At 55.3% G+C, this 15962-nt stretch overlaps 1 protein-coding gene across 1 annotated transcript in view; it reads left to right on the top strand.

Moving 5' to 3' along the window:
• COL23A1 (collagen type XXIII alpha 1 chain) overlaps positions 1-15962 on the top strand; it is a 352222-nt gene extending 336260 nt beyond the window's left edge. Inside the window, exons 13-27 of the mRNA XM_060092472.1 lie at positions 475-519; positions 1948-2025; positions 4086-4139; positions 4768-4812; positions 5674-5763; positions 7057-7119; positions 7420-7476; positions 7741-7767; positions 8688-8750; positions 8835-8888; positions 9019-9045; positions 11640-11693; positions 11987-12073; positions 14027-14065; positions 14503-15962. Of these exons, the coding sequence (XP_059948455.1) occupies positions 475-519; positions 1948-2025; positions 4086-4139; positions 4768-4812; positions 5674-5763; positions 7057-7119; positions 7420-7476; positions 7741-7767; positions 8688-8750; positions 8835-8888; positions 9019-9045; positions 11640-11693; positions 11987-12073; positions 14027-14065; positions 14503-14505 (786 nt within the window). The 3' untranslated portion in view covers positions 14506-15962. The remainder of the gene's footprint in view (positions 1-474; positions 520-1947; positions 2026-4085; positions 4140-4767; positions 4813-5673; positions 5764-7056; positions 7120-7419; positions 7477-7740; positions 7768-8687; positions 8751-8834; positions 8889-9018; positions 9046-11639; positions 11694-11986; positions 12074-14026; positions 14066-14502) is intronic.

Here is a 15962-nt window from a genome sequence, read left to right as displayed (position 1 = left end):
TGTTGCAGGGCAAGCCAGGGAGCGCGGGGCCTCAGGGAGAGAATGGCGTGGACAGAGCCCCTGGGGCCCAAGGTGACATCACGGTCCACTGCTCTGGTTCCCAAAGGCCCATCACGGGGGAGATGGGTTTCACCTCCAATTTGCCCTTTTAAGTTGGGAGTCCGGGAGGTCCCAGGCCCAGGGGTCTTGTTTGATTGGCAATCAGAAGCCCACCTGGGGGCGGGTGGCAGTGGGTCTGGGTGAGTGATGAGGCCTCCACTGTGTAGCCTTGGGCTTCTGGGCCTCAGTGGCCCATCTCTACACAACGAGGGGTCAGAGGAAGGTCTCATAGGCCCTCCCTCAGGGAGCCCCGTTCCTGGGATGCCAGTCACGTCCACTTGGCCCTGTGTCCTTTGGGGAAGAGGGGACTAGAGGGGGCAGGGGAACTTTTGGCTTCAGCCCTGCACACCTGGCTGCAACCATGCGTCTCCACAGGGGGAGCCCGGCCAGCCAGGCGCCGATGGAGCCACAGGGCCGCGGGTAAGCAGTCTTCCCCCAGCCACACCAGTGGGATCCAGGGGCCTGATTCCTTCCGAAGCCCCTGTCCACCAGAGACCTCAGAAGAGATGGCAGGAACTGGGAGTCTTTTTTAATAATAATAATTCATTAGTGATTTTTTTTTTTGCTTTTAGTCTCATAATACATGCTTTTGGCAAAATGTTCAACTATGGATGTGAAAATAAGAGTCCCGTCCTCTCCCCTCTTCTCCTCCTCCCCAGGAAAGTGTCTGCCCTCCCAGACTCTTTTCTTGGCATATTCAAGCCTAGACCTAGATTTGCGACATATGGCATTACCCTCCCCCTGTGGGGCCTTGCCTTTCCCCCAGCCCCACATCACCATTCACCCCTGTCTCTGGAGCACAGCCACCGCAGCTGGTCCCAGATCTTTTGTGATGAGCCCCTATCAACACACTTTTAGAACTACATCCCAGACCCTGTTATTGGCCCTGTGATTTCGAGCAATCACATCCCCCTTATGCTCCCAGAGGCTGCCTTCCTCCTCCAAAGCACAGGTCTAAGCCCGCAGCCTGGTCATGCAGGTGGCCAGGGAATTGGATTAAGCATTGAGTGTGGGAATTCAGTGTACACCTTACAGTTCCGTGAAGGCCATAACCGTGGAGGCAGCTGGCAAATGATGCCCTGGCCTGCGTCTCTCCATCCTGCGCAGATGGCCTCAGGCCTGACCAAAGTGCTCACAGACCCCGCTGCTCTCCTAGCAGAGAAGAGTCCAGTGGGGAGGTGAGGTTCTGAAGGAAAGGTGCGGTTCCAGCAGCAGTGCACATGCCTGTGTGGACGCGTGCCTGTGTGGACACATGCATGTGCAGACACATACATGTGGACATGTGTGTAGGGGGGTGGTGTGCTCAGAACCAGGAGCGAATGGGAGTGTCAGTGCCTGGTGTGTGCAGTCTCCACCTGAGGTTAAGAAACTGAGGTACAAGGGCAGCATCCAGCCAGCACAGCTTTAGTTGGCCCACGCAGTGTTTTGGAGGGTTCGGGTGTTTTTGTTTGTTTGCCAACATTTAAAGATCTGAAGCACTTCACATCAAAATAAGACTCTCCATTTTCTCTCAAGAACGCAGGGATGGGCCTCAGTGGGCTTCAGTTCCCACGTGAAGGCAAATCACAGCCACCCCCAGGCTAGGCGGAGGTGTGTTCCTCAGTTGGCCCCAGGCATCCCCCTTCCCTTGGGTTACCCCCTGCCTGGCCCCTGGAGTGCTCAGTCAGGGTGCCAGTGCCTGAGAGAATGCAAGAAGACACCATGCTGGGGCCGCCCAGGGTACAGCTGAGAGCTGACCCACAGCTCACTGGCCTGTGTGCAGCCCTGGTTACTAGGTTCTCTGGGTGGGTGAGACAGAAATGACTACCATGCTTTTCCCTGAAATTCTTCCTCTTCTTTCTGCCTCAGGGTCCCCCAGGCCTCAAGGGTGAGCAAGGAGACACGGTGGTAATTGACTACGATGGCAGGATCTTGGATGCCCTTATGGTAGTGTTCCTGGTAGACCCTGATACACCCTTGCTGTTCTTTTCCTGAGGGAATATCCATTTACTTTGTGTATAAGTCCTGCACCTCTTTACACAAGGGACCGGTGACAGCTTAACACAAAGCCTCCACATTCACCGGGTGTCTGATATGGAAGTCAGCACTGTGTGGAGACCCACACGATGCTGAGAGAGCTGCTGTAAATGGGGCCCATGGGGCCCTGAGCTCCTCAGAGGCCAAGGCAAAAAGGGAAGCTCACCCTTCAGAAGCAGGAGGCAGGGCCTCCCGGGGCCTTCCTAGGGAACACAGGCTGGAGGGGGCTGGGTCTTCTAATGACCTCTGGGGGAGAAGAGTGTGGCAAGGCCTGCACCGGGAGGCTCAGGAGATGTGTGGCCTCTGAGCCCTGCCCCAGTGCTGGGCAAACTTGGGACGCATCATCAGTGGAGTGAGGGGTTGGGTGCCAGCTGTTCACAGGTACCAGGGAGGGGAGCTGGGCTGGGGAGAGGTGCTCCTCAGAGACAAGCCTGGGTGTCAGCACCTAATCCCACCTGAGCTTCAATTTCAGTTATCTCCTACAGGCCTCAGGCGAGCACAAGCTGATGGTAATGGTGCCCACCCCAGGCCTGCATGGCGTGGTGTGGTGTGACGTGGCCCAAGGGCGTGCATGTGCATGGTTGTCCAAGGGCCGCATGGAGAAGCCCTATGAGCTCAGAGAGGCGGGAAGTGGATTTTGGATGCCAGATGGGGACAATGACTGAATTCGATGGGCAGTGGGCAGACATAGAGGGGTGAAGGGAATGGTGTGGAAGGTGGGGATAGCTAGAGGCAGGGAAGCCACCGGGGAGGCATGTACTGGGCCTGAACCTGGAGAAGGGTGGGTGGAATGGAGGAAGGTTGTAAGACCAGGGGTATCTCAATGGAGGAGCCAACAAGAAGGGGCAGGTTTCAAGATATTGGAAGCAACCTTAGTGTCCATCAACAGATGAACGGATAAAGATGTGTGTGTATATATATACACACACATACAATGGAATTCTACTCAGATATTTTTAAAAAATGAAATTTTGCCATTTGCAGCAACATGGTTGGACTTGGAGGGTATTATGCTAAGTGAAATAAGTCAGAGAAAGACAAATACTATATGATATCACTTATATGTTGAATCTAAAAAATACAACAAACTAGTGAATATAACAAAAAATAAGACACACATATGGAGAACAAGCTAGTGGTTACCAGTGGGGAGAAGGAAGTGGGGAGGGGTAATATAGGGGTAAGGGATTAAGAGGTACAAACTATTATGTTTAAAATAAGCTACAAGGATATATTGTACAACACAGGGAACATAACCAATATTTTATAATAACTATAACTAGAGTATAACCTTTAAAAATTTGAATCACTATTTTGTACACCTGTAACATATAATATTGTACATTAACTATACCTCAGTTGTTAAAAAGTGGGGGCAGGTTAGCGAGAGGAGGTGGAGGGAAGAGACCTGGAACTTGCTGGGCTGGGGGCTGGGCAGCTGCAGCCTTTGTGAAGGGGCATGAGTGTGGGGGGTGATGGTGGGCAGCGGGCCTGTGGGAGTCCTGGGTGGGGACAGGAATTTGGGAGTGAAGACACCATCTCCTCCCAGTGAAACCGAGGGATGCCCAGGACCAGCAGACGGCACCAGAGTTCACAGGAGAGGCAGAGAGCACGGTGCTAGGCCACTGGTGGGAATGTGATCTTTGGCTGGCCTTGAATGCCAGCAAGGGTTTTACACTTGCTTCTAGAGGCAATGGGGAGCCATCGCAGGATCTTGAGCAGGAGTGTGTTGTGACAAAACCTATACTGAGGGCAGAGGGGTTCTGGGCCCTTCGTGGCAAGTAGACAGACACTGTGACGTCTTACCCGATAGCTGGTGCGGTCTGCCTGGCCTCCCCCAAGACACAAGGCCTGACCTGACTAGGTGGGAAGGGGGCTGTAAGGGTCACTGCGGCCTCCAGATGTAGGGGTGGGTGGGGAGTGATGGGGAGGCCCCCCCTGAATACTGACCCCTTGACTTTCACACACAGGGTCCTCCTGGGCCACAGGGGCCCCCCGGGCCACCAGGGATCCCCGGAGCCAAGGTCAGTGCAGATGTAGCTATGTGGTCCCCCCCAGCCCCTGTCTCCAGGGCCCACCTCCCCTCTCCCCTCTGCCTCTGCTTCTCTCCCAGCACCCTGGCCTGGCTTCTGGGGCTCAGAGAAAGTGGCCCTGCTCCTTCCTAACCAAGCGGGGTGCCTTCTTCCTGGCCCTGGGTTCTCCCTGGGATCATTCACACGTGTAATCCATAAATGGGCCCCTCATGAAGTCACAAAATCCTGTAGATTACATCGGCATTCCTATGGCCTGTGTGCATCGTTTACACCTGCCCCCTTGGCTCAGGAGAAGGAGCCCAAGACTTTGAAATCAGGCAGGGTCTGGTCTCTGCCATCATCCCCGGGCTGTGTGGCCTGGAGCCTCAGCTTCCAAATCTGTAACCTACCAACCTACTATAGCCACAGGCTGCACCTGCCCATAGGGGCTGAGGAAATGGAGGAGAGGGTGGTCAGTGCCTGGCACTGTGCTGGACACCCAGTGGGCATCTTCTTGAAGCTCCAGCTGCAGGGACCTAACCCAGGGCTGGTGTGCTGGTCAGGGGAAGCAGCCTGGCTACAGATTCCTGCCAGGGGCTGTGGGACACCGTAACCCCCCTTGCTGTCTATTCCCTTCCAGGGCGAACTCGGATTGCCTGGTGCTCCAGGAATCGACGGAGAGAAGGTCTCTGGGCCTTTCATTTCCTTGGTGATGCCGGTGCCTGGTGTCAGACTGTGTGTGTGTGTGTGTGTGTGTGTGTGTGTGTGTGTGTGTGCAGAATTGGAGAGAGGCAACAGAACAGAGTGGGCTCTGGAGCCTGTGTGCAAATCCTGGTTCTGCCCATAGACCTCAGGCAAGCTACTCACTTTCTGGCAGACTTAGTTCCTCACCCACAGGTGAAGATGGTGTAACAGGGCTGCCATGCGGGTTAAATAACTGTGTATGGAACACACTTGAGAGCAGTGCCCGCATGTAATAGCAAAGAGTCTTCAAATGTTAGCTAAAAGTATCACTGTCGTTATTAGTATTATTCCAAGTGTACGTGTGTGTGTGATCCTACATAGACTCGACAGTGTCCATGAGAACCACTTAACATTCGTGGGTGTGCTTTAGCACTGGGTCCCTCGTGTGTGGCACACAGTGGACATTACAAAATTGGTTGAATGAGGGAACACAGTGGCTGGAAGGGTGACTGAGGGATGGTTGGTTGTATGTGGGGCTCCCACCATTGGCTCCTCAGACGTGAGCACAAGGTTGGCCCCAAACCCCATATGCGCCCCCTGGTAGCTGCCCAGTCACAGTCCCACTTGCTCCGCCCCCTCTACCCCCTGCCCCCCCCCTGCACCCCTGCTTGCAGTGAGGCAGACCAGGGGCTGTCCCTTCCCTGTCTCTGACCAGGCCCATCTGCTCATTCATCACCTGGTCTGGAGGGGAGGACCCACAAGGAGGAGGTGGGGGTCTGGCTTGGCCTGGACTAAGCTCTGGGGACCTGCCAGCGTGGGGCGGAGGGAAAGTGCCTACTGTACCTTGTTCTGCGATTTTCAGGGTCCCAAAGGACAGAAAGGAGACCCCGGAGAAGCCGGGCCGATAGGACCCAAAGGGGAAGCAGGAGAGATGGGCCTGTCAGGCCTCCCGGTACGTGGCTGGGTGGGCCTCACCCTACTTGCCCCATGCGGGGGTCCCAAGGTGAATGCGTGCCCCCCACGGTGGCTGCCAGGGGCTGGGGTCCTATGGTCCTAGTCTCAGCCCAGCCCTGGCCCACCGGGCCTTTGAAGGGAAGCTCTGGTCTGCCCTGACTCTGAGCCCCCACTTCCTCCTCTGTAGAAGGACCTACCACTTACCTCCCAAGGCCTCCTTAAGGTGAAATAAGGAGGCCCTGCCTAGTGTCCGGTGGTTAGACTGGGAGCTCTGACAGCCCATGTTTGCATCCTGCTCCATCTCTTACTGACTCTGGAACCCTGCACAAGTGACCTAACCTCCCTGGGCCTCAGTTTCCTCAGCTCTAAAATGGGGGTGAATAAAAAGAAACGAAATTGAGTTATTTGTAGTGAGGTGGATGGACCTAGAGTCTGTCATACAGAGTGAAGTAAGTCAGAAAGAGAAAAACAGATACCATATGTTAACACATATATATGGAATCTATAAAAAAAAATGGTTATGAAGAACCTAGGGGCAGGACAGAAATAAAGACACAGACATAGAGAATGGACTTGAGGACATGGGGAGGGGAAGGGTAAGCTGGGACGAAGTGAGAGAGTGGCGTGGACTTGTATACACTACCAAATGTAAAACAGATAGCTAGTGGGAAGCAGCCGCATAGCACAGGGAGATCAGCTCGGTGCTTTGTGACCACCTAGAGGGGTGGGATAGGTAGGGTGGGAGGGAGGAGATATGGAGATATATGTATACGTATAGCTGATTCACTTTGTTATAAAGCAGAAACTAACACACCATTGTAAAGCAATTATATTCCAATAAAGATGTTTTTAAAAATTAATTAATTAAAGTTAATTAAAATGGGGGTGATAATCTCCCACTCCTACAAGGGAACACATGAACAGGGCTGAGAATGATTGGCTAACATGTAATAAGTACCCTCTGTCACCGTCATTTTTATCACTGCTCTTGTGCGTGGCTAGATGCGAAGAGCTGCCGCCACTACATATCCATTGTCCATCCATGAGGCTTACTCAGCTAGAGAGCTGGTGCCAGGATTTGAACTCCGGGTCTTTACTTCCAGAGCCCCTGGCTGTCCCCTCCCCACAGGAAACAAACCCATTGATGTAAGGAAAACTATTTTAAGCTGCAAAGGCCAACTTATTGCTGCTGCCCGGAAGCTTTATGGGGGAAGGACGGGGAGGTGCTGAGCCCCACGGATGGTGATTTTGGTGATGGACAGAAAAGGCTCAAGGCCATCCTATCCTGCAGGGTGCCGACGGCCCCAAGGGGGAGAAGGGAGATCCGGCATCTGACGACCTACAGGAGAGTCTGGTAAGGGGGCTGCTGAGGATCTCTGCTGAGGGCTGGCTGGGGCCCTGAGCCTTGGGACACAAGGGCCACCTGGCCTGACCAAGCCCAGGACAGTGAGGGAGGGGGAGGGGGAGCCTGAGGCCTGTCTTTGAACCCAAAGGCCAGCACTGGCCCTCCCACCAGGCAGTGCCCTCCTGGGGGCAGCGGGGAGCTCGGCGCCCACACCCAGGCAGTGCTCCTCCAACGTCCGATGAACTCAAGCGTGGGTGAGTGAGGGATGACGGGGCGATGGGTGACTAATCCACCTCTGACCCTTCCTAGGCCCAGATCATAGTGGAACCAGGGCCCCCAGGCCCCCCTGGTCCCCCAGGCCCCATGGTAAGAATGTTTGGCTTGAAGCAGCTGGGATAAGAAGAGGGTGGTGGGCTCAGGCCCAGGGGAGGAGAGGATACCCCAGGGGGGAGGGGGCACATCAGACAAGGAGGGCAGAGCCCAAGTCTGGGCTTGGGAGGCCACAGAGGTCAGGGCCACAGGGGCCAGTGAGTGGCCTGCAAGCCTATGTGGCCACTGCAACAGGGCCTGACCTGGAGGCCTGGACCCAGCCTGATGACCTTTCTGACCTGCGTTCCCCTCCTCCTCCAGGGCCTTCAGGGAATCCAGGGTCCCAAGGTGAGTCCTAAAGCATGGGTAGGAACCCCTCCCACTTGCTGCAGGCTCACAGCCTGGACAGTTCCAAAACGTCTTGCTAGTAGGCAAAGCAAGGGCCCCATGCTCGGCCCTGGACCAGCCCTGCATCTTCCCAGGGCCTGGCCATTCCCAATCCCCTGTAGAATAATCCCACTGATGCCCCCCACCCAACACTTGGCCTCTCCATTCCTTGCCTCCTCCCCTAGTGCATATCTGTCTCTCAACTGCCCACACCTGGATATGAGGTCTTGGGTTTGGTGTATATTACATAAAGTCGTGTCCTCTGCTCTTAAATTAAAGCCATGAGTGTGGCCTGTCCGTGTGCCCTGTCCCAGAGAGGCCAGCTGGCCTCCCTGCATCTCCCTAGTTTACCCTGGGGGAGAGCACATCTCTGCTTCCCGAGATCAGAGGCTGAATGGGACCTCAGAATCATGGAATCCCAGAGCTGAGTAGGGCCGGGCATGTGGCCTGACCAGATGTGCTGCTTCTGGTTCTGTTTTGTCCCGAGGCCTCCCCAGATCATGTTTAGAAGAATCAGCTGCTGTCAGGGATGCGGACCAAGACTGGGACTCAGAAACGCAGTTGCCACTCAGCCCTGCCAATTCCTGGCTGTACAACTGGGCCTGTCCCTGCCCCTCTCTGTCCCTCTGTTTCCTCATCTGTGAAATAGGTGTGACCATAACCACCTTCCATGATTACTGAAAAAGCCCACAGGTGAGAAAAGGTAAAACGTGCACACCCACATTCGGATTATTTGCACCAGAAGGGAGCCAGGGCCAGGCCTGTCCAAGCTCGGAGTCTGTCCCTCTGCCCTGTACACCTCGGTTCCCGCTCAGGCCCCAAGCTTCCCTGTCCTGCCACCTGTCTGGCCCCCTTAACTGATGTCTCCCCTTTGCTTCCAGGGCTTGGACGGAGCAAAGGGAGAGAAGGGCATGTCGGGTGAGAGAGGACCCAGTGGCCTGCCTGTGAGTGTCATGAGCCTTGTTTGTCCTCAGAGGTGCTAATTTCTATAACTGTCATGCCTCTTGACCCATTCCTTTTCCACCCAGGGGCCAGCTGGCCCGCCAGGCCTTATTGGGCTGCCAGGAACCAAAGGAGAGAAGGTAACAGCCTTCCTTTAATGCCCCCCAAGTTCAGGTTCTGTGGACAATTCACAGGGCTGAACTTCCCAGCAGCTGTGTTCCCAGAACCTCCTTCTCAGCCCCCTCACATCTCCTCTTTGTCTCTTCTCAGGGCAGACCCGGGGAGCCAGGACTAGATGTAAGTATCTCACCGTTCACTGTGACCGGGTCCCTCCCATGTGTCAGTTTTGCCCTCATGCTGCCCATCCAGTAACTTGGTTGGTTAGCTTGGATGTATCCCCCTTCCCCATGGCTGGGACTACAACGGACTCGTTCCGCCCATGTCCCCATTGCTAAGTCCAACACACAGCCCAGAGTGGGTGCTTTGTTGATGGATGGATGGATGGATGGGTGGATGAAGGATGGATGGATGGTGGGTAAATGAGTGATGGATATAAATAAATGATGGATGATGGATGTAAATAAATGATGGATGATGGATGTAAATGAATGATGATGGATCATGGATCATGGATGTATGAATGATAAGTGAATAGATGATGGATGGAGGATGGTGGAGGATGGATGGAGGATAGAGAATGGATGGATGATCCATTGGAGTAGGGAGGTGGGAAGAGCTGTGAGGAGCCTGTTGCAATATCCTGGTGAAAGATGACAAGGCTTCAGCTAGTGCAGGACCGTGGGAAGGAGAGAAGGAGAAGTATTAACCCGGTGTTGATTGGATCAAGAGACAGAAAGCACAATTTAAACTGGTTTAAACTGACTCATACCTGAAAAATCCAGACGTATGACACATAGATCCAGGGCTCAAGCGTGTCAACACGACCCAACCTGTCACCCTCTCTTGTCTCTGCTTCCTCTGTGTAGTCATCATTCCAGTTTCCACATGGTGATGAGATGGAGCCAAGAGCTCCAGACCTGCATCCCCCTAGGTCCAAATCCTGGAGAAAGGTGTTTGCCTCACTCTCTACTCTTTGAGAAAAAGTCTTATCAACTCTCCTTGGCCCCAGCTAGGTTAATGCTGAAATGTCCCTTGCCGTAAGAATGCAGTGCCCTGACTGGCCAGCCTGCTCACATGCTCCATCCTGGAGCTGGTGGTGGAGTTGCTGAACTGTGAAAAGGGAGGGTGGTTCCCAGGAAAATCAGGGAGCTATTGCAAGGGAAATGGTGACCAGATGCAGGCAGGGCTGCAAGGGCTCTGGCGTCCACCCTAGACTTTAAGGAGAAAATGTCACCATGGAAAGCACCTGCAGACAAGGAAGAGGAAGAACTCTAGACTGACTTTCTGACTGGGAGGCCCACGTTACATCGATGAGGAGGGTCAGGAGAAGACACTGATGAATCCAGCTCAGGCTGTGGACCCAGGGAGGTAGTGGGGGTGGAGCAAAAGGGACTCCATGCCACCAGCTACTCACTGTGGCCACAGCTGCTCTCTGGGAGGCCTGGAGCTCAGAGTGGCATCTCAAAGCCACACCTACCTGCTCTACCTGGCAAAGTCCTGGCACCCACTCCACCAGGCCCTGCTGAAATGGGGAGTCTCCTCGGAAGCCTTACCTGACCTCACACCTGGACAGAAGAGCCCCTCTCCCTGGGACCCCATGGTATCCGGTTCAGACCTCTGTCACTGACCACTGATCATCATCTTCTGTACCCCACTGCCTGCCGTGTTAGACTGTGTACCTTTGTACCTGCAGGGTTTTAATTTATGGAGGTGACTTAGTGATGACCCAGAGAAGCCTAATGCCTTTGACAGAAGAACTTATAACTTACATTTCCCAGGGAAATGGCATGTCCCACATGGGGCCACATGGAGACGCAGCAGTTTTGGTTGGCAGGCAGTAAGGAGTGAGGAAAAAGCCTAGGCCAGCGTTTTATTGGTGTTTCTATGGGAAAAGCAAGGCAGAGCAGAGTCAACAGTTTAGGACTGGCTAGTTTAAATAATCCTGGCAGACTTTGGCTATAAGGGTGGTCTCTTGTTGCCTGCTACCTGGTCCTGGCATGATTTGGGCCAGGGGAAATATTGACTTGGTGTGTGAGTTAGATAGAGTGGGTAGTTGGGGGATTGGTTGGTTTGCATCTGAAAGGCATGCTCCCAGCCTAGCCCTTTGCTATATGTAAGAGTTGGCTACCCCTGGGAGAGGCAGCCTCTCCCTAGCCAGCAAGATTTTGAGGATATCAATGTTTCATATTTCTAAAAACAACATAATAAATATAAGAGGGAACATATCAAATCTGATTTTCTGCCCTCAGCATTCAGCCCAAAGCCCAGTTCCTAGTGGATGCTTAGAAATGTTGGTTGGGCAGATGAACAGATGGACAAATGGATGGATGGGTGGGTGGGCGTATAAGAATTTGAGCCAAAGTCAGAGAACAGAGGGCACCATTACTTGGTCTGCTGAAGATGATGATATAAACTTACATGGGTTTCCTGTGTCTCTGTCCCCAGCCAAGCCTGGGCCAACGCATGCTGCATCTGACTTGACATAAGAGAAAGCCCCTTGCTAGCGGTTCTGCCTGAGGGCTTCCATCCAGAAACAGCAACAGTGTTCTACTTTGGAGGAAGCAGTGCTGGTGTCCTGAATGCATGTTTTCTCTAAGTCATCCTGGTACCCAGCATCTGTGTCACCTAGGAGCTGGGGCTGGTCCAGCTTGTACCACGAATATGCGTGTAGGGAAGGGGCAAAGGTGGGTCGGAGAGGAGCAGAGATGAACGGATAAGCAGAACAGACCTCAAATTTCATCATCAGGTTTAACCTTTCATCCTTTTGTCAGGGTTTCCCTGGACCTCGAGGAGAGAAAGGCGACCGGAGCGAGCGTGGAGAGAAGGTGAGGGAGGTGGAGAGAAAGTGAGGGGCAGCTGGAGAGAAGGTGGGGGCAGGAGGGAGAGAAGGAGGGAGCAGGAGGAAGAGAAGGAGGGAGCAGGCAGAAAAGAAAGGAGGCGGGAGACAGGACCCAAGCAGAGAGAAGGCGGGGCGGGCGGGAGCAGGTAGGGCCGAGAGGCTGGGATGCGGGCAGCAGGGTAGGGGTGGCTGCCGGCCCCAGGCCCATCTCTCTGAGAGGCATTGGGGGCGCCCTGGGCCTGGCAGCCACCGCCACACCCCATCTCCCTTCTTGCACAGGGGGAGCGCGGTGTCCCCGGTCGGAAAGGAATGAAAGGCCAGAAGGGCGAGCCGGGACCCCCAGGCCTGGACCAGCCGTGTCCAGTGGTACGTGTTGGCGAGACGTGGGAGCCCCAACCCAGGTCTTTGCCGACTCCTGCCAGGCTGGGGCCATGTCTTCCCTGTACTCAGAACTCAGCTGCAAGTCCCAGGGGCCCCATGGGTCCCGCCCTGGGGGCCCCACACTGCGGGGCACCCCTGCTGTCTCTGCTGTCATGGAGGCTCCTCTTGCTCTGGTCCTGACCCCTCCATGGGCGAGGCTGAGGACCCATCCTGTCTATAGAGAGGGAGGCCTGGTCAGGGACAGAGCTTCCTTGGACCTAAAGGGGGATGGGACCACCCTGACCTCTCTGGGGATTTCCCCCATCCCAGAGGAGGCTTTTGCTGGTCTGGGTAGCCGCACACTCATCCCCTGCATCCCCTCCACATGCCCCAAAGCCCCTTCCCTTCACAGCCTTTCTCCTCTCCTGCTTCTTTACAACAGCCTCTCACGGCCCACCAGACTCAGTACCTGAAATAACCAAAGTTTGGTTCTCTTTTTCTAGAAGGCAGGGAGGGTTTACATGTCCAACTCACTCTTCCAGTGGAGCTCAGAAAAGACAGGAGAAACAAAACAGCTGAGTTTTCATACTAAAACTCACCAGATACTCACATCTGGCCTTCCCCGCCGGGGACATGGAGCCATGTTGTGTACCCCTTCCAAAGGGGGGTCAGGAGCAGGGACCCCCGAAACCCAGTCCTCTGACCTCAAGTGGGTCATTTGGCCCTCTGTTCCTCAGTCTCCTCATCCATGCAATGGGGGTGCTAATCCCTAGCTCGAGATGGCTTCGAGGAGGCAATGGGAAAAAACAGAAAGAGCAGGGCAGGAGGCAAGCACACACTGAAAGGGCCAGCGACAGCAGGGGACCAGGGTGGCCCAGCCCCGCAGCCCCGGGCCCTGGGCCAAGACTTCCCTCCAAGTCATTGAGCCTTTGTCTTTGAAACAGGAGGATCTTAAATGCGGAGGCAGGCGAGGGGCGCCAGGCTCCAGGGGCCTGGCGGGGGGCAACAGACCCTGCCCTGCGGTACGCGGCCTGGCCTGCTGTGTGCTGTGCGCCGTGCTGTGCTGGGCATTCTGAGCTGCCTGTGCCCGCTGCTCTGCCCTGCCTTCCTCCATTCTGCCTGCCTTTCCATTCATCCCCCTCCTCCCCACTTCCCTTTGAGTCCCAGCCTCTGCCCCTGGTGGATGCATGGCAGCGCCGGGGGCGTGCTCCCACGGGTCTGAGGTCTGCCTGTGTGCTTTGGAACGGAGTGAAGTGTTGTCCACTATGGCGTCCACCAGGGACGCTAGGCTGACTGACGGGTCAGCTTTTGTCCGTCTCCGGCTCCCCACCTCTGGACCACCTGAGCAAAACCGCCCCCCTGCTTGTGTCTGGTGCCTCCAGACGATCCCCACCCCAACCCCATCCACACACCTCCCCACCCGGGCCCAGTGTCCACCCTGACCTCAACCTCCCCTGTCTGCCACGCAGATCCAGACACAGGGAACCAGGACAGGCCAAAAGGGAATCCCTTTTCCTAGACTGTCCTTCAAATACTCTTGGACACATGCCTGAGAGCTCTCGGGCCCCCAGTGTGAGCTGTTAGAGCCACTGTCACATCTGCCAGACGGAAAGCCATGCAGCCCCTCGCAAGGACCAGGGCCAGGCCCTACTCCTGGCCTGTGGATGTCTGGCATGATGCCCTGTACTCCATGGGGTCCTGGTTCTGCCCACAGCATGCATGTCCCAGCAAAGCCCATGGGGGCACACTTGGAATAAGCACAGAGAGGGGTTGTCATGTCCCATGACCTGACTACCCAGGTGGACAGGGCAGGCATTCGGGCCCTGCATCAGTGGGGTCCGGTGGCCTCAGGTGGCAGCTCCCTGGGCCGCAGCTCCCTGCACCTGGGGCAGGAGTGTGTAGGGCACAGAGAGCTGACCAGCCCCCCATCCTTGTCACTGAAACCTTCTTCCTTTCCAGGGCCCTGATGGGCTGCCCGTGCCTGGCTGCTGGCATAAGGTACCTTGCAGGGGAGAGTCTCCAGGGCAGGCTGGGAGGAGTGGGGGGCCCAGGGGGCCTCAGGGATGGGTGCCTTCTGCTCCCCACACAGTGACTGAACAGCCAGGTCTCCCCGAGATGACCCTAGATTTGACTCTCCCATCACGTGGCCCCAGGCCCAGGGCTGTGATCCTAGGTGGTTGTGCACAGACCACCCTCTTGGTCATAAAGGACTCACTCAACGCCTGGCCCGGCCAGTGCAAAGCCATCAGCACCCCCTGGGACTTTGTCCATACCGCCCCCCTGAGAGGGGGTGGAATCCAGGAGATTGGGATGAGAGGATTGGGGGCGCAGCTGTTCCTGAGGAAATGAGCAGGACGGGGATGCCCAGACCAGGGGCAGGGCCTCTGGGGCTTCCCGGTCCCCTCCTCACCTTCAGTCTTTCCCTCCTTTTTCAGTGATCCCAAGCACGCATCTCACAACCTGTACAGATCCGTGTGGACATTTTTAATTTTTGTAAAAACAAAACAGTAATATATTGATCTTTTTTCACGGGATGCACCACCATACGTGTGGCCTTTTGACATTTGAGAGTGTGCCCAGCCCAGCCCCAGAATGATCAGTATGTGAAGCTGCCAGGAAAGTGGACAGGCCCACTGGGGGCAATGTGTACTTGAGGGGCACCCTCAGGACTTAGCTTTCCCGGGAAGGAGATGAAGGTGAAAGCACCTGGCTCAGGAGAGGCTGCAAAGATGCCAGGTTGGGCCTTCATTCACCTGATTAGCAGAGACCCTGGCTGTCCCGCTGCCCTGCAAGAGCCTGCCCTCTGAAGCTCTGGAGCGCAGGATCCACGCCATCCAAAAAGGCTCAGGGCATGAATGGCAAATGCAGCTGCTCCTGGCCTCTCTGGCCTCTGCACTCAGCCACAGCCAGCTGACAGGACTCCCACCCACCACTTGTAGCTGGACACGGGGAGCTGTGGGAAGCACCCTAAGGGGTTGAGCTCCCGCCAAGTTCCGTAGGCCTCAGGAACCAGCCTGCCTTCCGTGAGAACAAGTGTCCTCTGGCCAGGAGTGGAAGCCAAGTGCTGTGATAACTACCACATGGACCCAGCAGCAGGGAGCCCTATGATCCCCAAATGTGGAGGTCCCAGGCTGGAATGTCTGTTGTTCCTGTCTCTCCACCACCCACAGCTGGGACCTGATGGGACTTTGCCAGCCTGAGGAGATGGACCTCAAGCTCAGAGTCTGGGTCTCACCGACCCCAAGGCTTCCACCCAGGGGAACTCTGGTCAGCCTGCCAAAAATTACTCCTCCGAGTGAGCTATGCAAACGAAGAGAGCCTCAGGGCTGCTTCCAGGCCTGCCTAAGTAGGGCACCTATGCCCTGAGCCAATGATGCTCTGAGAAGAGGCTTCCCCACCTCTGACAAGGGTTCCCGGCCACCAGCTCCAGCCCAACCACTTGCCTCCCCTCTCTGTGTAGATGGAAATTGTTGCGTGAAATAAACAACAAATGTGTGTCTTGGGTATGCCTGTCCTTGCAGACTGCCCCTAGCACCATACCTAGGTGAGGTTTCAGCCTGGCTTTTGCTGTGTGGGGAGGGATAAGGGAACTCTCCCTGGGCCAGAGCCACTCCAGAAACCAGAGGAAGTAGTTCAGGCTCACAGCGAAGATGGGGTTTGGAGTTAGGAAGACACAGACTCAAGGCCTAGCCCTGCTACATACCAGCTGAGCCTTCTGTGCAGTCACCCATGTCAATGAGCCCCTGTGTTTCCTCTGATCTCATGACCTGTGACTGCTGCCTAACAAATCACCCTAAAATTTGTTGCCTTAAAACAATGATCCTTGGAACCTAGAATAATGGTACAGATGAACCAGTTTGCAGGGCAGAAATAGAGACACAACTGTAGAGAACAA

This window comes from Mesoplodon densirostris, chromosome 3 (assembly GCF_025265405.1).
Source record: "Mesoplodon densirostris isolate mMesDen1 chromosome 3, mMesDen1 primary haplotype, whole genome shotgun sequence".
NCBI lineage: Eukaryota > Metazoa > Chordata > Mammalia > Artiodactyla > Ziphiidae > Mesoplodon > Mesoplodon densirostris.
The sequence above is the reverse complement of the archived record's forward strand: the minus strand, read 5'-3'. Positions and strand labels throughout refer to the sequence as shown.